The 24,847-nt window shown below is 39.3% G+C and overlaps 1 protein-coding gene across 22 annotated transcripts in view; it reads left to right on the top strand.

Annotated features, from left to right (window-relative positions):
- The window catches only part of RGD1560775 (similar to RIKEN cDNA 4930579C12 gene), a 123,293-nt gene that overhangs the window by 13,478 nt on the left and 84,968 nt on the right, over nt 1-24,847 (top strand). For 7 of the 22 annotated variants that reach the window (XR_015626904.1, XM_087563381.1, XM_087563384.1 and 4 more), the window contains exons 1-2: nt 402-560; nt 3,319-3,470. Coding sequence is in view for 21 of the 22 variants with exons in the window: in XM_087563381.1 (XP_087419507.1) it covers nt 3,452-3,470 (19 nt within the window). In the remaining variant the exon portion in view is untranslated. Of the gene's footprint in view, nt 1-372; nt 561-3,318; nt 3,471-24,847 lie in introns of those variants that run through there. The other 15 variants (XM_087563385.1, XM_087563382.1, XM_087563374.1 and 12 more) reach the window with 5 other exon arrangements.

Genomic DNA, 24,847 nt, shown 5'->3' with positions numbered 1-24,847 from the left:
TGCCTCAGTGTGTGTATGTGTATCACATGCTTGAATACCCAACAGAAGCTAGAAGAGGGCGTTGAATCCCTTAGAAGATGAGTTATAGGCAGCCTGGTGCAAGTGCTGGGGTGGAACCTGAGATCCCCGGAAACAGCAGCAAGTGTTCTTAACTCCTGGGTCACCTCTCTAGCTCATAAAACATCTTCTTATATCACATACGTTATTCATTATCTGGGTTAGAAATCATGGGAGAAATTAGGAGTACTGACCTTAGAGTCATAGTGCCTTGTCTCAGTTGTAGACAAGTCCTTCTTCCTTCTTCCTTCTTCCTTCTTCCTTCTTCCTTCTTCCTTTTTTTTTTTTTTTTTTTTTTTTTTGTGGCTTTGGCCTGAACTTGAAAAGGGAAGCCATCTAGATCTAGTCTGACTTTAAAAGCTTGGGGTGAAGCTAACGGAGATGACCTAAATACTGCTCCTGTTACTGTGTCTGGTGAGATGCTTTATGACGCTCCTCTTCATTCTGTCATGAATGAATGATGATTTGGCTTCTCAGTCCTCCACCAACCCCCCGCCAACCCAGTGAGTACAGAACTTCCAGAGTCTGCAATTTGAAGTTAAGAGAAAATATATCATTTTGTTGAGCTGTGATGAGCAACTCTGAGAGCTTAGTGGAGATTGTGAAATCAGTGGTTAAGGCAACATCGATTCTTTGAATTGAACCTTAAGTTTCCTCACCTAAGTATGTATCAGTGAAAGCGGCTGCTGAATGCGTGGAGATGAGGAGCTGTGTTTGCCTGACAGCTTCAAACTGAAGAGCCAGTGGTAGAGAAATAGAAAAAATTCATATCCTTGGAAATATCAAATGTTCCCTCCTTCCGTTTCCTTCCTTCCACACATGCAATGACTTCGATTCTTTGCAACCACATCTTATAAGCAACAGCAGAAAAGAAATTCATTTACAACTTGTATATATGAACAGTTACTATAAAGTTGAGAAGAGAGGGAGAGAGACTGCTTCGAGTGCTAGGAAATAGAAACTTGTAGTAGATGTGGAAACACACAAGGATTATTGATTCAAAGCCAGCTGATATGTCTTAAACCTACCAGCAACTTTGCACAAGAGGCCACAGGCCCCATGGTCTGTTTCCACCCAGTGACAGCAAGGCAGGACTGTGAAGCCACACTCCCATACAAACCAATGTTCTCAGAAGGAAACTGGTTATACAACTTTCTGCAACCGGTAGATTAAATTAACCTGCTTCCTGAGAACCCTCCAACCCCACTTCCCACGCTCTTCTTTCTTCCTCACAAGGGTCAGTCCTGAGTTATTCTCTTGCAGCTTGCCAGTTTCTTCTGGATCCCTCCTCACCTCCTCTCACAGCACTCCCCTCAGCTTATCTCCTCACATCTACTTAACACAAAATTTTCTTTTTGGAGTATTCACACAGAACAGACAGTTCATGGTTATAGAACCACATAGTTCTCTAATATTTTACCATGCAAACATCCTCTGTGACTATTTCTGTTAGCTCACAGATCACAAGAACTCCTTTCTGGTCTCTAATGGTATTTGAACATCCTAAGAAACCACCCCCAATGAAAGGACTGTCTCCCCCCTCTCTTACAGTCCCATGATGCTCAGAATTTCTGAAAAAGTAATCAAAGAATGTGGCTTAAGAATTTCAACAGCCTTCTGTGGTCAAGAGTACCTTTTCCATATCGCCTTATCAAACCACCTTTTGCCTTAAGTCTAGACCCAGGAAAGGCAATAGCTGGTCTTTGTTGAATAGTGGAAATACACTTAAGTCAAAATGAGGCACAACTCTATTTCGATTTTATATTTCTGAAATATTTGTCCAAAAAGGAGCTAACTTTAATTTTTAAAACAATTGTGGATTTATTTACTTTATTTTGGAGAGTTTCCAAATAATTATGTTTTAAGGCTAGATGAAAGAGAAAAAAAATCTCACACATATAGTAACATTTTAAAAAGGAAGTTTATATATCAATAAAGTGCAAAAGGTCTAGGGCAGAATAGTATACAGAGGGCATGTGAATAACAAGCAAGTAGCTGACCAGGAAGCATGTCTGAAAACATGGAAAATATCACCCACTATGCCTATGTCAAGTGGCCATTGATCTTCATTCCTGTCTAAGTTGATATGTATAATTTTGTATAAAATAGAACCTATACCAATATACTCTGATCAGGTCCACAATAATATGTGGAAACTGAAAACCATATGTTTATTATATCACTCCATAATTGCATACTAAAGAACAATGTACCTAGCCTGTGTTGTGTACTAGATAGTTAGATAGATAGTTAGATAGATAGATAGATAGATAGATAGATAGATAGACCTATAGATAGATAGATGATAGATAGATAGACAGACAGACAGACAGACAGACAGATAGATAGATAGATAGATACTACCTATCTCCACCACCAACACCAAAAAACCATTCATTTTACAAATAGTTTTCAGTCCAGAAAAAACTATAGCATGTTATAAATAGTCCAAAGATTTGCTGAATGAAATAATTAGAAGAGGTCACTCTACAAACTATGATGATCCTAGACTGAAGCAATGCAACAGTTCTGAAGCTCTGAGTTGTGTCCATTGTGAATTAAGTGAGGCAGGCTGAATGGGTAGAGATGACAGAAGAAGAATTGCCAGTATTTCAGTATTTAAAAAGTCCTTTGGCCTAGGGTCTGGGATTTATTATAGTAGTAGTCCAGCTGGTTAGCATGCTTGCCTGGGGTCAATCTCAGCAACACAAATACAGAATAAAAACAACTGTGGCCTGACCAAGACTTTCTTTGTGGTGTTTTTTTTTAATTTATTTATATGAGTACACTGTCACCATTACAGATGGTTGTGAGCCACCATGTGGTTGCTGGGATTTGAACTCAGGACCTCTGGAAGAGCAGTCAGTGCTCTTAACCTCTGAGCCATTTCTCCAGCCCCTTTGTGGTGGTTTTATCCAGAGGCTTCTATTGAAGAAATATGATAACCTAGCTGAAGGAACTGCTTGTGACTGCCATGAGAACAAGAATAATTTGTGCTATCTGAATAATGATTTTTTCTCCTGTCAATGTTTTATTAGTGTGTAAATCCTTGTGTAAATTCATTGCACTTGCAAAAGTACTCCTTTGTTCAGTTAATCTATACTTATAATAAGCCACCTTCTCAATACTCAAGGTTTAAAATAGTAATTGTGTGTGTGTGTGTGTGTGTCTTTGTGTCTGTGTGTACATGTGCATTTTTCATGACCCTGACATTTGACAGGATTCAGTAGAGCTAACTGCTATCTGTTCCTTAATGTCTAGGATTTGAATGAAATGACTCAGTTTGGGCTCTTTTGTATTCTGAACAAGAAGAAACAATAAATGTGGTAGAAAAAAAAGAGAACAAAAGAACTACAAGACAGAACTCCATCCCAGCTGATGGGTGTCCAGAGTGATGCAAGCTGCAGCACAACGTAAGTAACTTTCAAGAGAAACTACTGAGGTTAACTTCTCTTTTCCCCAAAGGAGGAACCTGAAAATTTGCTGGGCTTTCTGCTGCTTCCTCAGAGGTGCATAGCGTGCAGGGAGTGGGGGCTGAGGGAAAGCTCTCACCCTGCTTGGCTATTTCACTCTTCTGATTTTAGCATAGCTACTTCCCCATTCTGAAGCCCTAACCAAGGCAAATTGTCTGTTGAGAAGAATAATCTTTACTTAGATAAAATGAGTGAATGACTACTCCAAGATATGGTTGAGAAGTTTGCAATTATAAATTCAAGGGAGAGTACAGCCAGAGTTATCTGGAAAAGTCCAGAGCAGGGAGAGAAAGTAGTACACTAAACAGGATCAGTAGACAGAACTGTACCATGGGAAAAGGGAGATCAAGAGAGAAAAAGAAGACAGAACAAAGACAAGAGAGGACCAAGGAAAGGAAACAAGAGCCAAGAGAACAGGGCTGGAGAGATGGCTCAGAGGTTAAGAACACTGACTGCTCTTCCAGAGGTCCTGAGTTCAATTCCCAGCAACCACATGGTGGCTCACAACCATCTGTAATGGGATCTGATGCCCTCTTCTGGTGTGTCTGAAGATGGCAACAGTGTATTCATATATATACAATAAATAAATCTTAAAAAGAAAGAAAGAAAGAACCAAGAGAACAAAAAGAGGGTGAAAAACATGGATTAAATGAAATGGCATGGTATAGGAGTGAGAAGCTGTGGGGAGGGGAGCCAGTGAGCCAGAGTAGCTAAGGGTAAGAGTGGAGGTGAGAAGAGCTGAGAGTCATGGTGTGAGCCATAGACTCTGTAACAAATACCTGCAATGCTGAGAGAGACTGGAGGCCAGATTGCTCTGGGGTATGCTAAGAGGTGCCATGGTTAGCCATTTGTCCTCAGTTTCTTTTGAACTTGACATATTAACACAGTTGGAGCACAATATGTGTCCTTTATGACTTCTTTCAATCTTGTGGGGCCTCCATGGTCAAAAAAATCCACTAGAGACAAACCAATTCTCCCAGTGTCCTATTTGTTTGTTTTCTTTTTGCTTAAAAAACAAACAAAACCTAGAGGCTCAGTGTGACAAGGTTCCTGGTAGGAGCTGCATTTCTCAGGAAGGAGGCTAAGCTCCAGGCTATCCTATGAACCAAATGCAAGAAGTTCCCCTAATTTTCTTCTTATGTTCAGGAGGAAAGCTCCAGAGGATTCTAGAGAAACCCACTAGTTGTGAACTCACCTGACAAAGCAGAGAAGTGCCACAAAACCTGGCAAGGGGTTGGTCTAAGGATAGAGAGGTCCAAGGGGATGAAAGAGGAAAGGATGGTGGAAGTGAACAGGGACTAGGAATCCAGGGGAGAGATTATCCTTAAGGAGAGCCCATGCATGCTACAGTGTCAGCATCCATTCAGGAAGAAGTTAAAAACCAGCAGGTGATCCTCCTGAGATGGGGCCACCTCGGATTATAACCCAAGATTTGCTCCAGTCGGCAAGGCCCAGGAGAAATATATTTTAGGAAAGATTCCTGACAATGATATGCTTTTCCTGCTCTTATTAAAAATATATAACAACCACTAGGTATTAGCCCACCCTTTTGAGCAGCTCTCTGCAAAACAAGATGTATTGTCATATAATGATGCTATATAAACAAATAGATGATTTCTTAATCCTCAATGATGATCTTATAAGAATTCCTAAAATTATATTAGCAATTATTAAGCTCTTTTATAGTGGAACTACTATACATTCTCTCTGATAACCAAAACTGCATTAAGAACTCTGCCAGTCTTTATTTAGTGTCATGAGTTAATTGCTTCTGAGATAGCAAGCAGACATCTACTACTCAGAGCACATTCCAAGAGGTTGTAAAACCATTAATCAAAGGTCATAAAAGGAAACTAATGATTTACTCTCAGTGCTAAGACCGAAGATAAAATATTGACTGATTTTTATCTATAAAAAACTTTAATCATATCTTGGTCACCAAAGTTAAGGGTTTTAACTTTCCATGAACCTGCAAAGCTAGTGATAAGTAATGAATGTTTAGCCAGATAATTACTTCTACTGGCATGCATGTAAACATTCCCTGTTGTAAACTTTTTATTCGATTTATGATTTGAATTTATGTGTAAATGTATGATGAACTTTTTACCATGTGATCATATTTTCTGAAAGATGTATAAGTGCTGAGGACAAAGAGAAAAGAGCATTCTCTTTATCCCCCTTTTCTTAACATTCTCCTTATCCCTTTTTCTTAGCACTCCTTATCTTATCCCCCTTTTTCTTAGGCCCTGATCCCATTTTTCTTAGAGAGCTTTTTTAGAACTTGGAAATAAAAACTAAAACAACTTGCCAAAGTGTCTCTTCTTCTTCCTGAGACTTCAACTAGTAGGCTGGAAGCTGAGCACTTCCTAGAGAGAGAGAGCAAAAGCTACTTTACCTGACCCCGCCTTTAGGCTGTAGGTGTTAGTCGCCTAAACGGTCGGCTTTTAACCCTCAGAAAAAGCAAGACATTTTTAGGACCTTTTTAGAAGTTATTAACAAGCATTTAGTATAGTTAGAGAGATAGACCATCTGGAGACCATCAGTCTTTAAAGCCACACCTGAGTCCAACTCTGTGTCTCATTCCAACTTGCCCCAGGCAGGAACGCTCCCAGCACAGTATTTGATGTTTTAATTAACTCTTTATTGAATCCTCCTATACACTTGTGCCTGTAGGTTTAGTGAGAAAGGTTTTTCTTTATTTTTTGTCCATATACCTTCTTTTGTTTAATTATTTATTTTTTCTATACAATATAGTTAATAACGTTCTTTTTTTTTCCACCTACTCCAAGATCCTCCCCACTTCCCTCCCCACCCAACTTCATGTTCTGTTTCTCTTAAAATGAAAACAAAACCAATCAAACCAAAAAAAAAAAAGCCAAAAAAGTAAAAGCAAGAAAACTTGGAGTCTTCCTCTCCTATTCTGTGTAGGGTCTTTTATTTGAACCTGTGCAGGTCCAGTGCATGCTGTTACAGTCTTTGAGAATTCATATGTATCAGTCTTTCATATCCACTTTTCACTCATAGTCAAATATCTTCCAGGGGCTTCCCATTGCCAGTTAAGAGGAACCCAAAATCTGAAAAGACTTCTTGAGCTGCAACTCATCCCTCTCCTAGTCTACCTAAAAGATTCAGCCCACTACAGTCCCATGGACCATTTGCTTTACCCTTGGCACTTAGTTTGTTCTAGAAATATATTCCTCCTATTTTCTCTGACTAATAGGAAAATGGCCCTTCTTCATTTGTGTGTCTCCACCTCTTTTTTTCATGTTTAATTTCCCATCAGATAAAACCTTCTCTATCACTCTGGTCAGTAAACTTCTTTGCATGTGCTAGACAAAAAATGATTCTCATAACAACTTCTGTATGTGTGCAAATAGCAAGTGTCATGCCAAATCTTGTGCTATAGCTACTGTGCTTTTGAACGCAGCTGCAAGCTCATAGCTCTCTAAGTAAGAGTGATACTATCTCATCTCTTATTTTTCTGGAAGGTATGGCATAGCAATAGGTATGTATAAAGCACATGATAAATGTTTGCTGGATTCTATAATTTTGTTAATCATTTCATATATATCCTAATACATAATCAGGTTAATATTGTATCCAAAACTGCATTAGATTTTCTGTTAAGTTTAGCTCAACATAATAAAAGGAAAATATTCTTTTCCTTTAAATGTCATCTCAGGGGAGGTACAAGGGGGAGGCCTGTTTAAGTAGGACCTTTAAGTCATTGTGGTAGAGGACCTTGGGATTTCTACTGCCCAGAATGAAATGGCAAAAGGCATACCTAAACCAAGCAGAAGTAATTATGACAGCAAGTGAAATTGGGTCTCCAAAGAGCAATTTTCTACAAGTGTCAAGGCCTAACCATTCACCAAGGAGCAAAGAATAGAGAATTGATATCTATACACCAAGCCAATAGTTCAGCAAGCTCTACTAAATACTTGTCACAGCCAGGTCCTAAATACTGGAGTCTTGAGTCATTAACACATCTCTCAGAGTGTAAACCAACAAAAGAAAAAAAATGGTCTTTTCTGAGAAGGCTGACACAAGCATTGGCTTTTACAGATAAATAAGATGTCACCAGTGAGAAAGTGTAGCCTTGTGAGGTGCACCAGTGTGCTTCAAGTATGTTTTGTGATGAGCTAAAAAAAAAAAGTGGACTGTGTTATATGGATGTGTTAGGAGAAGAGAATCCAAATCACAGTAGCCATGAGTACCAGGTTATAAGCTCTGGTGCTGGGTTGTAAGTTCAAAATAAGAAGGACGTTTGAAAGGTCTAAAATAGGATTGCAACATGGTTAAGTCTGTATTTTAGAACTGCTATTTGCACAACACTATTTTTAGTAGGTTGGACCGTAGGAAAACAGGTGTTATGAGAAACAGATTTATATAAACCCTGCATATGAGAAAAAGTATAGGATATACTTTCTACCTTATTTCATTTCACATATTGATTCCAGTTGCATCTATTTCCCTAACAAATGTCATAATTTCACTTTTTATTTACAGGTCCATAACATTCCACTGTGACTATGTATCATGTTTTCTTTATCCATTTTATTGTTGATGAACATCTAGGCTAGGTCTAGTTTAGTCAATTTTAAGTATTGTAATAATAAATGTGACATGTAGGTGTTTCTGTGCTATGTTGACTTAGTTTCCTTCAAATATATACATAGGAGTTACATAGGAGGTTGATATGGACTTTCTATTTAATTTCTGAGGAGCCTGCATACTAATTTCCATAGTGGCTGCACGGGTTTGCTTTCCTACCAGCAGTGAATAGGGTTCTCCATTCCCCGCCTCCTCTCCTGCGTTTGTCCTCATTTGTTTTCTTGATCACAGCCATTCTGACAAGGAGAAAATAGAACTTCAAAACTGATTTTGTGTCTCCCTGATGATACTGAACACTTTTCCACATGCTTATCATCTATTTGTACTTCTTCATTTGAGAATGCCCCATTCAGCTTGCTGTCCCATTTACTTATTAGGTACTTTGTTCTAATGGGTTTCATTTTTTCAGGTCCTTATATATCCTAGATGGTCTTATGTATAGTAGGAGGGTTTTCCCATTAGTAGATGTCTCTTCATTCTCTTCCTCTGCTGTGCTGAACATTTTTTCATTTCACATCATCTCTCATTGTCAGTTTTTAGGACTATGTCCTGTTGTATTAGAGTCCTTTTCTAAAATGCTTGCCTGTGCCTTTATCTTCAAGTGTTTTACTTAGATTTCCTTCTAACAGTTACAAAGTTTCTTGTCAAAGACTTTAATGTCTTTAGTTCATTTTGAATTGAGGGTGAGAACTAGAAATCTGGTTGTGGTTCTTTAAATGTAAATCTTATTTGTAAAGGAGACTATTTTGTCTCCAATTTATATTTTGGGTAGTGTTTTCCAAAAACAAGATGACTGTAACTAAATGGTTTTATTTCGCGGTCATCTATTCTAGCCTAATTGGTTATTACAGTACCATGCTGTTTTTATCACAGTAACTATGTAATACACTTTGAAGTGGAAAGTGTGTCGTATCCCACAGTGTTGTCTCTACTAAGGGCTGCATAGGTTGTTAGGAGCACTGCCCTTCCATATGAGGTTAAGAGTTCCTTTTCCTGTTCTGTGATTCTTGTTCTTGTTATTTTGATGGGAATTGCTTTAAATATGTAGATTGCTCTCGGTGACATAGCAATAAACACAATATTCTGCCTACCGTAAAAAACAAGAAGCAGTTCTATTTTCTCATGTCTTTCTCAATTTCTTTTTTCAATTTCTTAAATTTTCATTGTAGAGGTCATTTATCTCCATGGGTAAGGTTATTCACAACTATTTAAAAAAACTATAACAAATGGATGTCCCCCTAACTTTTTTTCCACTGAGTTTACTATTGATATATAGAAAGGACATTCTTTTTGTATGGTGATTTTTATATTCCGCTATCTGCCTTCTTTCCTTCCTATTTGTATCCCCTTTAATTCTCTTGTCTTAATACTTTAGCTAAGAATTCGAGTGCTATATTTAATAACAATGGAGGGAATATAAATTCTTTTTATATTGTAAATTTTAAAAGAAATGCTCCCACTTTCACCAATTAGTATAATACTAATACCTGTTGTATACTGCCATTATTGTTTTGAGACTATCTTTTCTTCTCTTCCTAGTTTCTTTGGGGTTTTATCATGAAGGGATATTGGAATTTATCAAAACCTTTTTTTAATCTCTGGTTTATTAGTAAGGGTCTTTTCCTTTTGGCAAGTTTCACAGGGCTATGTCAATATTAATGTTATTTTTGGTTCTATGTATTATTCTTTTATCTTTATTTCTTTAACTTCTGCCTTGATTTTCATTATTACCATTCTATTGTTTCAGAGTTCAGACCATTTTTATAAGACTTGAGGTAGACACAAGTTATTTACTCTACCTAGTTCTGATTTTGTCCAGTACTCAAAATTCTATTTTTCCCTCATAGAACTACCTAGTTATATCCCAAAGATTCTGATATAATGTGTTCTCATTTTGGTTGGGCTCTAGAATTTTTAAATCTTCAACAACCCCACTGGGCATTAAAAAATGTGTTGTTCCCGATTTCATGATAAAAGTCCTGGAAAGATGAGGAATTCAAGGCCCATATCTAAACATAGTAAAAGCAATATACAATAAACCAGTAGCTAGCATCAAACTACATGTAGAGAAACTTGAAGCAATCCCACTAAAATCAGAGACTAGACAAGGCTGCCCACTCTCTCCCAACTTATTCAATAAAGTACTGGAAGTCCTAGCCAGAACAATCAGACAGGGAAAGGAGGTCAAAGGGATACAAATTAGAAGGGAAGAAGTCGAAATATCACTACTTGCAGATGACATGATAGTATACTTAAGTGACCCCAACAGTTTCACCAGAGAACTACTTAACCTGATAAACAACTTCAGCAAAGTGTCGGGGTATAAAATTTATTCAAGGTAGCCTCCCTCTTCTCAAAGGATAAACAGGCTGAAAAAGAAATTAAGGAAATGACACCCTTCACAATAGTCCCAAATAATATAAAATATCTTGGTGTGACTTTAAACAAGCAAGTGAAAGATCTGTATTTCAAGAACTTCAAGTCTCTGAAGAAAGAAATTGAGGAAGATCTCAGAAGATGGAAAGATCTTCCATGCTCATGGATTGGCAGGATTAATATAGTAAAGATGGCCATTTTGCCAAAAGCAATCTACAGATTCAATGAAATCCCCATCAAAATTCCTACTTTATTCTTTATAGAGATAGAAAGAGCAATTTGCAAATTCATTTGGATTAACAGAAAAACCCAGGATAGAGAAAACTATGCTCAACAGTAAAAGAACTTCTGGTGGAATCACCATCCCTGACTTCAAGCAGTATTACAGAGCAGTAGTCATAAAAACTGTATGGTATTGGCACAGAGACAGGCAGATAGACCAGCGGAACAGAATTGAAGACCCAGAAATGAACCCACACACCTATGGTCACTTGATTTTTCACAAAGGAGTCAAAACCATCCAATGGAAAAAAGATAGCATTTTCAGCAAATGGTGCTGGTTCAACTGGAGGTCAACACGTAGAAGAATGCAAATCGATCCATACTTATCATCCTGTACAAAGCTTAAGTCCAAGTGGATCAAGGACCTCCACATCAAACCAGATACACTCAAACTGATAGAAGAAAAAGTGGGGAAGAGTCTCGAACACATGGGCACTGAGGAAAATTTCCTGAACAAAACACAAATGGCTCATGCTCTAAGATCAAGAATCGACAAATGGGACCTCATAAAACTGCAAAGCTTTTGTAAAGCAAAAGACACTGTCACTAGGACAAAACAGCAACCAACAGATTAGGAAAACATCTTTACCAATCCTACATCTGATAGAGGGCTTATATCCAAAATATACAAAGAACTCAAGAAGTTAGACCGCAGGGAGACAAATAACCCTATTAAAAAGGGTGTACAGAGCTAAATAAAACATTGTCAGCTGAGGATTATCGAATGGCCAAAAAGCACCTAAAGAAATGTTCAACATCCTTAGTCATCAGGGAAAGGCAAATCAAAACAACCCTGAGATTCCACCTCACACCAGTCAGAATGGCTAAGATAAAAAACTCAGGTGACAGCAGATGCTGGCAAGGATGTGGAGAAAGAGGAACACTACTCCATTGTTGGTGGGATTGCAAACTGGTAAAACCATTCTGGAAATCAGTCTGGAGGTTCCTCAGAAAATTGGACATTCCACTACCTGAGGACCCAGAAATACCTCTCTTGGGCATATACCCAAAAGATGCTCCAACATACAACAAAGATACATGATCCACTATGTTCATAGCAGCCTTATTTATAATAGCCAGAAGCTGGAAAGAACCCTGATGCCCTTCAACAGAGGAAGGGATTAAAAAAATGTGGTACATCTACACAATGGAGTACTATTCAGCTATCAAAAACAATGACTTCATGAAATTCATAGGCAAATGTAATGAACTAGAAAATATCATCCTGAGTGAGGTAACTCAATCACAGAAAAACACACTTAGTATGCACTCACTGATAAGTGGATATTAGCCCAAAAGCTGGAACTACTCAAGATGCAATCCACAGACCACAGGAAGCTTAAGAAGAAAAATGACCAAAATTCGGATGTTCCCACTCCTTCTCAAAAGGGGAAAAAATATCCATAGGAGGGGATATGGAAGCAAAGTTAAGAGCAGCGGCTCAAGGAATGGCCATTCAGAGCCTGACCCACATGTGGCCCATATATGTACAGCCACCAAAACTAGACAAGATTGATGAAGCTAGAAATTGTATGCTGAAATGGACCTTATATAGATCTTGTCTGAGAGACACATCCAAACCATGTCCAATACAGAGGTCAATGCTAAACACCGAACTGAGACTAGTACCCCCTTGGGGGAAATTAAAGGAAGTACTGAAAGAATTGAAGGAGCTTGCAACCCCATAAAAACAACAATGCCAACCAACCAGAGCTTCCAGGGACTAAACCACTACTGAAAGACTATATATACATGGACTGACCCAGGGCTCCAACTGCATATGTAGCAAAGAATAGCCTTATTGAGGTACCAGGGGAAGGGGAAGCCCTTGGTCCTGCAGCGGAATATGGAGGGGACTATAAGGGGAATGTATAGGGGGAATACCCATATGGGGGAGGAGAAGGGGAGGGAATGGGGTTTATGGACAGGAAACCGGGAAGGGGAATAACATTTGAAATGTAAGTAATGAAATAAATCTAATAAAAAATTTAATTAAAAAAGAATGTGTTGGGAAAGGAAGAGAGGAGAGGAGAGAAGACGTGGCAGGACAATATGAACTATCAGCTCATGGTTAACTGACTTCATGTTTCCCATCTTGAGGTCCTTAAAACACTCTTGGAAAGTTGATGAACAAACTGTCACCCACTCCTACAATGAAATAAGAATCTGATTTAACCAAACTCTACTAAGCCCTGACTCACACGTCAACCTGGACCATCACAAAAGAAAGCATTCGTGGAAATCAAGTGCGTTACACAATCCAGAAAAGCAAAGATTTTGGTTTTGGTTTTGGAACGTACCTCAAGTACGTTCATTGGCTAGAAACAACGAGGAGACATACCTCAGTGAAGAATCGTAGCTGCACATCACCTGCAAACACTATCAACTCTGGAAATAAAGCCTGGGACTGCAAAGGCAATTATCTGTTTGCTCCTGATGTCATTGCCCCTTGTCTAGCTTCCTGTGACCCTCTGGACTTTTGCTTCTACACCTTGAAGCTGGAATGGTCACGTTTCATGAAGATTGCTTACACATGAGTGATAAGTCAAGCATATACAATTTTAATTAAATATATTATATAGGAGTCTACACAATTTTAAGCTATTACTTACTGCTCAAAAAGAATTAACCACAGATTTTAAACTGTTTTTCATTAAGTATGAATTCAAAGGTAATTCATGGGGGAAAAAATCTTTTCAGTCTGAAATAAGGGGAAAGACTTAAGGTCCAGGTACCAGGCTCCCTACGTTGTGTGCAGTGTGACACCTGGGTGGGACGGTCCCCATGGAACTCCCCTCTGTTACTTCTTCATTTATCCTCAGCTGTTTCAATAATGTGACATTGTCCACTGTTTCTCAGTCTTTTCAAAATATTTCTTCTGCCCTTTTTTTTTTTAACTTTCCCCATCCTGGTTACATAATAAACATTCTCCAGCTAGGCCACTGTGTTTCTCTGAGATGAGAGGACAAATATTAGCTATGGAAACATTTCTTGGGGTCAGACTATCTTCCAGATAATAAAAAATAAGAAAACATTTAGTTAGAGGAGAAAAACAAAGGTGAGCGAGTTTCAGAAAATGGATCACACATGTTTGGGAGAAATGTAGAGGTAACTGGAGTGTCTTCTAAATGCCACTTTCTAAAGGACATTACTGAGAACTACAAATTCAATTTGAAAACTATCAAACAAGATAAAGATAAGGTCTTCTGCAAAATCCTAAAAAGGGAGTGGGTACAGCAAGCAGCCATAGCAAACGAGTGCCTTGTTCCTAGAGTGTCAGGGCGGTGATGACCTAGGACAAAAGGAAATTGTAGAAATGCTGAGCTCAGTGCAGGTTTCACATCCGATCACAGAAGTGGCAGTGCGTATCTATAGAACGCATGCTGTCAACGTCAGCTCTCTACTCTATTGCACATTATTACCCATTCTCCTTCACCCAGGGATGCTCATACAGGTCCGAGTGCTGACCAGTCAGGAAGTCTCCCAGTTACAAAACGTTCTCAAACACATTCCAGCCCCTGCCTTTATTTACTCTCTCAGATTCTGGGTGCCTTTTCCTCCTCCCATTTGCCTGTCAGAAAGAATATTTCTTCAAAGGACACTCTTAAGTGGACCACCTTCCTCTTTTATCACTGTACTCCCCATGTACCTCTTTTGAGGCATAGTGTATCAAAACTGACTACATAGAAGAAAAAGTAGAAAGTTTAAGAAGACATTGATTCCTATGTCCTATCCAGAAATTTTCACTACCAACACCATTAGGAAGACTAATATTAAGAACTTGACAGAGTCTAGAATCTCATAGGAAAAAGGCACTGAGGATACTGATGAGTGATTATCTAGACTGTTACCTTTTGGCCATGCCTGTGAGGTATTATCTTGGTTGGTTTTATTGAGGTTGAGTCCTAAAGGTGTGCTACCATTTACTGGGTTTGAATCCTGCATTCATCGTTGTCTGCTTCCTGACTCTGGATTCAAGTCCTGCAGGTGTCACAGGCTCTTGAAGCCAAGACTGCCTCTCCAGGATGGACTATTCCCTTGAACTGTGAGCCAAAATAACAATTTCTTCCCTTTCTCCGGGAAATTCTAGCAAAGCAACAGAAAAAGTAACTAAGACATTTGTACATTTGGATTTTTCTTTCTGACTCTCCAGTGATTTCAAGACACCATAACCAACTCTGAGAACTATTATGTTTAAGTTCCTGCTAACCTGTTTAGATCTAAATCATAAAATATATTTTAAAAGGCTGGACCCCTCAGTGTAGGGGAATGTCAGGGTGGGGAGGTGGGAAGAGGTGGGTAGGTAGGGGAGCACCCTCATAGAAGAAGGGGGAGGAAGGATGGAATAGGGGGTTTATGGACAGGAAATCAGGAAAGGGGACGACATTTGAAATGTAAATAAATATATCCAATTAAAATTTTTTAAGTGAAGAGGACTTGGTAGATGATTTAGAGTCTGAACTGAGATCCCTTTAAGTCACACAAAAGAAGACTCAGTAGTTCTACAGTCTCTGAACTGAGCACCTCTACAGAGATGGGACATAGAGACAGGTCAGGACTAGAAACTCAATGACAGCCATCCTAGCATGTGCACCTGAAGAGCAAGAGATCCTATTCACCCATGATGTGAGCAATGAAGACTGACACCCAACGTTGTCCTCTGACCACTACATACGGGCTACGGCACCTTCACACTCACATTCAGATTACACCCAAGTACCAACACACATGCAGACACACAAATATACACGCACACAAAGAGACACACCAAAGACTTCTAAGAGGATCTTCTGACAGGCTCACACAGTTCTCCTGTCTTTGCCTACTGAATACTAGAATTAGAGGTACATGCCACCAGCTCTGCTCAGAGACTTTTTTAGGAAAAAGAGGAAGAAATGGCTTCTGTTTCCAATAATTTTTATGTTATTAAGCACACTTTCAGGTCTTCTAGAATGTATTAATTCTATCATTCAAGGATACAAGCCCACATCAAGCTCTGAACTGGCATGAACTTGGAGAGCTTTAGAAACACATCAAAGCTTTCTATCCCAGGACTTGGTGAAGCTGAACCTAGAGGCTAATGCTGGAGGGCTCTTTACCTTTTTGTTTTGTTTTGTAAGCTGCCATTCTGACAGTGGCAAAAACACCCAGTCTGTGAGTCACCATTTCAAAAGAAAAGTTAAGTTTCTAGCTTTTACCAACACATTTGCGTTTCGCAGTGGTCTCTGGGACAGTTCAGAAACAGAAATCATTACCGTAAGTCTATTATATAAAGAACATATTTGAAAAAAATTACTAAACTTTAAACCAAGAAAAATGTACATTATGGGTGTGACTGAGCTACAGATCAGATGCATGTGAGAGAGCTGTGTGTCTGTTGCTGCTTCCAAAATTGACTTTCCAGGTCACTGGATTAGTAGAATCAAAATTGAACTGCCTAAAATTATATAGTTAATTCTGCACCTCCCGTTAAAATAACTAATTTATTAGCAAGTTCCTTAATAAAGATTCATTTTCAAAAGGACCTGAGAAAACGTGGGTAGTTGCTATCGGATAACTACTGGTTTAGGCAGTTAGGTGAGACTACTTTAAAATTTAAACCTATTAAAAGGTTTTAACTAAGAATCTCAAGTATGCTGTCACCTGGGAGTCAGGCGCACCCCATCTGACCCATTACCCACCACACTGACCAGGACCTCACTCCTCTGTTAATTTTTTCCTGTCCTCAGGAATCACTAAGGCAACTTTACAGCCTGGAAGATTAGATGATCTATTTTCCCTTCGATGGATGAATAAACTATAGATCGATTAAGGAAAAGATAAGGATTCAGAAAAACATAAGAACTTTCGGAGAAAGCGCACTTCACTCATTCACCCAATTCTGTGCACTTTCATGTGTGTGCTGTCCACCGACATCATGGCCTCCTCCCTGAGCCTGTTGTGTGACTTCTTGATCTTCCCAATGGAGCGATGGCCACATGACTCAGGAAGATTCATTTGGAGCCTACAAAAGATAAATGTTTTCATTTCTGTATCCTACAATGATGACGAGAAATGGCCTAGGCTATTCCATGGAGATATGTTAGAGATGAAATGCAAGAAAGTCAAATCATGTAACTCAGGACCCTTATACCAGCCACCCTGAGCAAATGAGTCATCCTAAGCATCATATTTGGAATCTTTACAAACAGCAGCAGCTAAAACCATCATCTTCAGTTAGTGACTCATCCAGGTCCTCTTCAAAAGCAGCCAGTGCTCTTAAATGCTGAGCCGTCTCTCCAGCCCCCATACAGTGGTGTCACTTTGTAAATTATATGATTCTCTGTGTGTGAGTGATGTGACTCTGAATACGTACATGCACCACGTGCACACAATACCCATGGAGTCAAAGAGTGTGCCAGATCCTCTGGAACTGGAATTATGAATGGCCACCGACCACCATGTGGGTGCTGAGAACCAAACACTGGTCCTCTGCAAGAGCAGCAAAACATCTTACACAGCGAGCTATCTTTCTAACCCCTCTCTGTGTTTTTAAAAGCAAGAAAGCAAATGTCTTCTGTTATTGATCACCGCAAACACTAGTTTACTTATTTGAGAGACTCTGCGGAATGTATTGTTTTTAAATTTGAAGACTTGGGAAAGCACTTTGTTTTTTTTTTTTTTTATTAACTTGAGTATTTCTTATATACATTTCGAGTGTTATTCCCTTTCCCGGTTTCCGGGCAAACATCCCCCTCCCCCCTCCCCTTCCTTATGGGTGTTCCCCTCCCAACCTCCCCCCATAGACTAGTTCACTGGGGGTTTAGTCTTAGCAGGACCCAGGGCTTCCCCTTCCACTGGTGCTCTTACTAGGATATTCATTGCTACCTATGGGGTCAGAGTCCAGGGTCAGTCCATGTATAGTCTTTAGGTAGTGGCTTAGTCCCTGGAAGCTCTGGTTGCTTGGCATTGTTGTACTTTTGGGGTCTCGAGCCCCTTCAAGCTCTTCCAGTTCTTTCTCTGATTCCTTCAACGGGGGCCTATTCTCAGTTCAGTGGTTTGCTGCTGGCATTCGCCTCTGTATTTGCTGTATTCTGGCTGTGTCTCTCAGGAGAGATCTACATCCGGCTCCTGTCGGTCTGCACTTCTTTGCTTCATCCATCTTGTCTAATTGGGTGGCTGTATATGTATGGGCCACATGTGGGGCAGGCTCTGAATGGGTGTTCCTTCAGTCTCTGTTTTAATCTTTGCCTCTCCCTTCCCTGCCAAGGGTATTCTTTTTCCTCATTTAAAGAAGGAGTGAAGCATTCACATTTTGATCATCCGTCTTGAGTTTCGTTTGTTCTAGGGATCTAGGGTAATTCAAGCATTTGGGCTAATAGCCACTTATCAATGAGTGCATATCATGTATGTCTTTCTGTGATTGGGTTAGCTCACTCAGGATGATATTTTCCAGTTCCAACCATTTGCCTATGAATTTCATAAAATCGTTGTTTTTGATAGCTGAGTAATATTCCATTGTGTAGATGTACCACATTTTCTGTATCCATTCCTCTGTTGAAGGGCATCTCGGTTCTTTCCATTTTCTGGCTATTATAAATAAGGCTGCGATGAACATAGTGGAGCACGTGTCTCTTTTATATGTTGAGGCATCTTTTGGGTATATGCCCAAGAGAGGTATAGCTGGATCCTCAGGCAGTTCAATGTCCAATTTTCTGAGGAACCTCCAGACTGATTTCCAGAATGGTTGTACCAGTCTGCAATCCCACCAACAATGGAGGAGTGTTCCTCTTTCTCCACATCCTCGCCAGCATCTGCTGTCACCTGAGTTTTTGATCTTAGCCATTCTCACTGGTGTGAGGTGAAATCTCAGGGTTGTTTTGATTTGCATTTCCCTTATGACTAAAGATGTTGAACATTTCTTTAGGTGTTTCTCAGCCATTCGGCATTCCTCAGCTGTGAATTCTTTGTTTAGCTCTGAATCCCATTTTTTAATAGGGTTATTTGTTTCCCTGCGGTCTAACTTCTTGAGTTCTTTGTATATTTTGGATATAAGGCCTCTATCTGTTGTAGGATTGGTATAGATCTTTTCCCAATCTGTTGGTTGCCGTTTTGTCCTAACCACAGTGTCCTCTGCCTTACAGAAGCTTTGCAATTTTATGAGATCCCATTTGTCGATTCTTGATCTTAGAGCAAAAGCCATTGTTGTTTTGTTCAGGAAATTTTTTGCAGTGCCCATGTGTTCGAGCTGCTTCCCTAGTTTTTCTTCTATTAGTTTGAGTGTGTCTGGTTTGATGTGGAGGTCCTTGATCCACTTGGACTTAAGCTTTGTACAGGGTGATAAGCATGGATCGATCTGCATTCTTCTACATGTTGACCTCCAGTTGAACCAGCACCATTTGCTGAAAATGCTATCTTTTTTCCATTGGATGGTTTTGGCTCCTTTGTCAAAAATCAAGTGACCATAGGTGTGTGGGTTCATTTCTGCGTCTTCAATTCTATTCCATTGGTCTATCTGTCTGTCTCTGTACCAATACCATGCAGTTTTTATCACTATTGCTCTGTAATACTGCTTGAGTTCAGGGATAGTGATTCCCCCTGAAGTCCTTTTATTGTTGAGGATAGTTTTAGCTATCCTGGGTTTTTTGTTATTCCAGATGAATTTGCAAATTGTTCTGTCTAACTCTTTGAAGAATTGGATTGGTATTTTGATGGGGATTGCATTGAATCTGTAGATTGCTTTTGGTAAAATGGCCATTTTTACAATATTAATCCTGCCAATCCATGAGCATGGGAGATCTTTCCATCGTCTGAGGTCTTCTTCAATTTCCTTCTTCAGTGTCTTGAAGTTCTTTTTTTTTTAAGATTTATTTATTTACTTAATGTATATAAGCATACTGTAGCTGTCTTCAGACACACCCAACCCCATTACAGATGGTTGTGAGCCACCATGTGGTTGCTGGGAATTGAACTCAGGACCTTGAGAAGAGCAGTCGGTGCTCTTAACTGCTGAGCCATCTCTCCAGCCCTTGAAGTTCTTATTGTACAGATCTTTTACTTGCTTTGTTAAAGTCACTCCGAGGTACTTTATATTATTTGGGTCTATTATGAAGGGTGTCGTTTCCCTAATTTCTTTCTCGGCTTGTTTCTCTTTTGTATAGAGGAAGGCAACTGATTTATTTGAGTTAATTTTATACCCAGCCACTTTGCTGAAGTTGTTTATCAGCTTTAGTAGTTCTCTGGTGGAACTTTTGGGATCACTTAAATATACTATCATGTCATCTGCAAATAGTGATATTTTGACTTCTTCTTTTCCGATCTGTATTCCCTTGACCTCCTTTTGTTGTCTGATTGCTCTGGCTAGAACTTCAAGAACTATATTGAATAAGTAGGGAGAGAGTGGGCAGCCTTGTTTGGTCCCTGATTTTAGTGGGATTGCTTCAAGTTTCTCTCCATTTAGTTTAATGTTAGCAACTGGTTTGCTGTATATGGCTTTTACTATGTTTAGGTATGGGCCTTGAATTCCTATTCTTTCCAGGACTTTTATCATGAAGGGGTGTTGAATTTTGTCAAATGCTTTCTCAGCATCTAATGAAATGATCATGTGGTTTTGTTCTTTCAGTTTGTTTATATAATGGATCACGTTGATGGTTTTCCGTATATTAAACCATCCCTGCATGCCTGGGATGAAGCCTACTTGATCATGGTGGATGATTGTTTTGATGTGCTCTTGAATTCGGTTTGCCAGAATTTTATTGAGTATTTTTGCGTCGATATTCATAAGGGAAATTGGTCTGAAGTTCTCTTTCTTTGTTGTGTCTTTGTGTGGTTTAGGTATAAGAGTAATTGTGGCTTCGTAGAAGGAATTCGGTAGGGCTCCATTTGTTTCAATTTTGTGGAATAGTTTGGATAATATTGGTATGAGGTCTTCTATGAAGGTTTGATAGAATTCTGCACTAAACCCGTCTGGACCTGGGCTCTTTTTGGTTGGGAGACCTTTAATGACTACTTCTATTTCCTTAGGAGTTATGGGGTTGTTTAACTGGTTTATCTGTTCCTGATTTAACTTCGATACCTGGTATCTGTCTAGGAAATTGTCCATTTCCTGAAGATTTTCAAATTTTGTTGAATATAGGTTTTTATAGTAAGATCTGATGATTTTTTGAATTTCCTCTGAATCTGTAGTTATGTCTCCCTTTTCATTTCTGATTTTGTTAATTTGGACACACTCTCTGTGTCCTCTCGTTAGTCTGGCTAAGGGTTTATCTATCTTGTTGATTATCTCAAAGAACCAACTTTTGGTTCTGTTGATTCTTTCTATGGTCCTTTTTGTTTCTACTTGGTTGATTTCAGCTCTGAGTTTGATTATTTCCTGCCTTCTACTCCTCCTGGGTGTATTTGCTTCTTTTTGTTCTAGAGCTTTTAGGTGTGCTGTCAAGCTGCTGACATATGCTCTTTCCTGTTTCTTTCTGCAGGCACTCAGCGCTATGAGTTTTCCTCTTAGCACAGCTTTCATTGTGTCCCATAAGTTTGAGTATGTTGTATCTTCAGGAAAGCACTTTCTTATGTATGATGCATGTTCTCCAAAAAAAAAATATGAGAAACATTAAAAAAAAAAAAAGAATGTGTTGTTCCATTTCTGTGTATTTCTGCCATTTCTGTTGTCCTTGCCACCTACAGTTTTAACACTGGCCTTATATGATACAAGATGTTATTTTGGTAAGTTTATACTTGCTAAGATTTGATTTGTCATCTAAAATATGGTCTGTGTTAGAAAAGGTTGTTGGTCTCCTGAGAAGGATGTTTATACTATTTCTGTTGGATGAAATGTTCTGTGTACACTGTTAAGTCCATTTACACTATAGTATAGTTTAACTCTGAATGTTTTGGTTGACTTTTAGTTTGGATAATCTATTTTGAAATGAGAGTAGGGTATTGAAGTCATCCAATATTATTTTAGCAGGATCTACCTGCGCTTTCTTTTTTTTTTTTTTTAATTAACTTGAGTATTTCTTATTTACATTTCGAGTGTTATTCCCTTTCCTGGTTTCCAGGCAAACATCCACCTAATCCCTCCCCCTCCCCTTCTTTATGGGTGTTCCCCTCCCCATCCTCCCCCCATTGCCGCCCTCCCCCCAACAATCTAGTTCACTGGGGGTTCAATCTTAGCAGGACGAAGGGCTTCCCCTTCCACTGGTGATCTTACTAGGATATTCATTGCTACCTATGAGGTCAGAGTCCAGGGTCAGTCCATGTATAGTCTTTAGGTAGTGGCTTAGTCCCTGGAAGCTCTGGTTGCTTGGCATTGTTGTACTTTTGGGGTCTCGAGCCCCTTCAAGCTCTTCCAGTTCTTTCTCTGATTCCTTCACGGGGGTCCTATTCTCAGTTCAGTGGTTTGCTGCTGGCATTCGCCTCTGTATTTGCTGTATTCTGGCTGAGTCTCTCAGGAGCGATCTACATCCGGCTCCTGTCGGCCTGCACTTCTTTGCTTCATTCATCTTGTCTAATTGGATGGCTGTATATGTATGGGCCACATGTGGGGCAGGCTCTGAATGGGTGTTCCTTCTGTGTCTGTTTTAATCTTTGCCTCTCTATTCCCTGCCAAGGGTATTCTTATTCCCCTTCTAAAGAAGGAGTGAAGCATTCACGTTTTGATCATCCGTCTTGAGTTTCATGTGTTCTAGGCATCTAGGGTAATTCAAGCATTTGGGCCAATAGCCACTTATCAATGAGTGCATACCATGTGTGTTTTTCTGTGATTGGGTTACCTCACTCAGGATGATATTCTCCAGTTCCAACCATTTGCCTATGAATTTCATAAAGGCATTGTTTTTGATAGCTGAGTAATATTCCATTGTGTAGATGTACCACATTTTCTGTATCCATTCCTCTGTGGAAGGGCATCAGGGTTCTTCCCAGCTTCTGGCTATTATAAATAAGGCTGCTATGAACATAGTGGAGCACGTGTCTTTTTTATATGTTGGTGCACCTTGTGGGTATATGCCCAAGAGAGGTATAGCTGGATCCTCAGGTAGTTCAATGTACAATTTTCTGAGGAACCTCCAGATTGATTTCCAGAATGGTTGTACCAGTCTGCAATCCCACCAACAATGGAGGAATGTTCCTCTTTCTCCACATCCTTGCCAGCATCTGCTGTCACCTGAGTTTTTGATCTTAGCCATTCTCACTGGTGTGAGGTGAAATCTCAGGGTTGTTTTGATTTGCATTTCCCTTATGACTAAAGATGTTGAACATTTCTTTAGGTGTTTCTCAGCCATTCGGCATTCCTCAGCTGTGAATTCTTTGTTTAGTTCTGAACCCCATTTTTTAATAGGGTTATTTGTCTCCCTGCGGTCTAACTTCTTGAGTTCCTTGTATATTTTGGATATAAGGCCTCTATCTGTTGTAGGATTGGTAAAGATCTTTTCCCAATCTGTTGGTTGCCGTTTTGTCCTAACCACAGTGTCCTTTGCCTTACAGAAGCGTTGCAGTTTTATGAGATCCCATTTGTCGATTCTTGATCTTAGAGCATAAGCCATTGGTGTTTTGTTCAGGAAATTTTTTTGCAGTGCCCATGTGTTCGAGCTGCTGCCCTAGTTTTTCTTCTATCAGTTTGAGTGTGTCTGGTTTGATGTGGAAGTCCTTGATCCACTTGGACTTAAGCTTTGTACAAGGTGATAAGCATGGATCGATTTGCATTCTTCTACGTGTTGACCTCCAGTTGAACCAGCACCATTTGCTGAAAATGCTATCTTTTTTCCATTGGATGGTTTTGGCTCCTTTGTCAAAAATCAAGTGACCATAGGTGTGTGGGTTCATTTCTGCGTCTTCAATTCTATTCCATTGGTCTATCTGTCTGTCTCTGTACCAATACCATGCAGTTTTTATCACTATTGCTCTGTAATACTGCTTGAGTTCAGGGATAGTGATTCCCCCTGAAGTCCTTTTATTGTTGAGGATAGTTTTAGCTATCCTGGGTTTTTTGTTATTCCAGATGAATTTGCAAATTGTTCTGTCTAGCTCTTTGAAGAATTGGATTGGTATTTTGATGGGGATTGCATTGAATCTGTAGATCGCTTTTGGTAGAATGGCCATTTTTACTATATTAATCATGCCAATCCATGAGCATGGGAGATCTTTCCATCTTCTGAGGTCTTCTTCAATTTCTTTCTTCAGAGTCTTGATGTTCTTATTGTACAGATCTTTTACTTGCTTGGTTAAAGTCACACCGAGGTACTTTATATTGTTTGGGTCTATTATGAAGGGTGTCGTTTCCCTAGTTTCTTTCTCGGCTTGTTTCTCTTTTGTATAGAGGAAGGCTACTGATTTATTTGAGTTAATTTTATACCCAGCCACTTTGCTGAAGTTCTTTAACAGCTTTAGCAGTTCTCTGGTGTAACTTTGGGATCACTTAAATGTATTATCATATCATCTGCAAATAGTGATATTTTGACTTCTTCTTTTCCAATCTGTATTCCCTTGACCTCCTTTTGTTGTCTGATTGCTCTGGCTAGAACTTCAAGAACTATATTGAATAAGTAGGGAGAGAGTGGGCAGCCTTGTTTAGTCCCTGATTTTAGTGGGATTGCTTCAAGTTTCTCTCCATTTAGTTTAATGTTAGCAACTGGTTTGCTGTATATGGCTTTTACTATGTTTAGGTATGGGCCTTGAATTCCTATTCTTTCCAGGACTTTTATCATGAAGGGGTGCTGAACTTTATCAAATGCTTTCTCAGCATCTAATGAAATGATCATGTGGTTTTGTTCTTTCAGTTTGTGTATATAATGGATCACGTTGATGGTTTTCCGTATATTAAACCATCCCTGCATGCCTGGGATGAAGCCTACTTGATCATGGTGGATGATTGTTTTGATGCGCCCTGGATTCGGTTTGCCAGAATTTTATTGAGTATTTTTGCGTCGATATTCATAAAGGAAGTTGGTCTGAAGTTCTCTTTCTTTGTTGGGTCTTTGTGTGGTTTAGGTATAAGAGTAATTGTGGCTTCATAGAAGGAGTTCGGTAGTGATCCATCTGTTTCAATTTTGTGGAATAATTTGGATAGTATT

Source organism: Rattus norvegicus, chromosome 8 (assembly GCF_021556685.1).
Source record: "Rattus norvegicus strain SHRSP/BbbUtx chromosome 8, alternate assembly SHRSP_T2T, whole genome shotgun sequence".
Lineage (NCBI taxonomy): Eukaryota > Metazoa > Chordata > Mammalia > Rodentia > Muridae > Rattus > Rattus norvegicus.
This window is presented reverse-complemented; position numbering and strand designations above follow the sequence as displayed.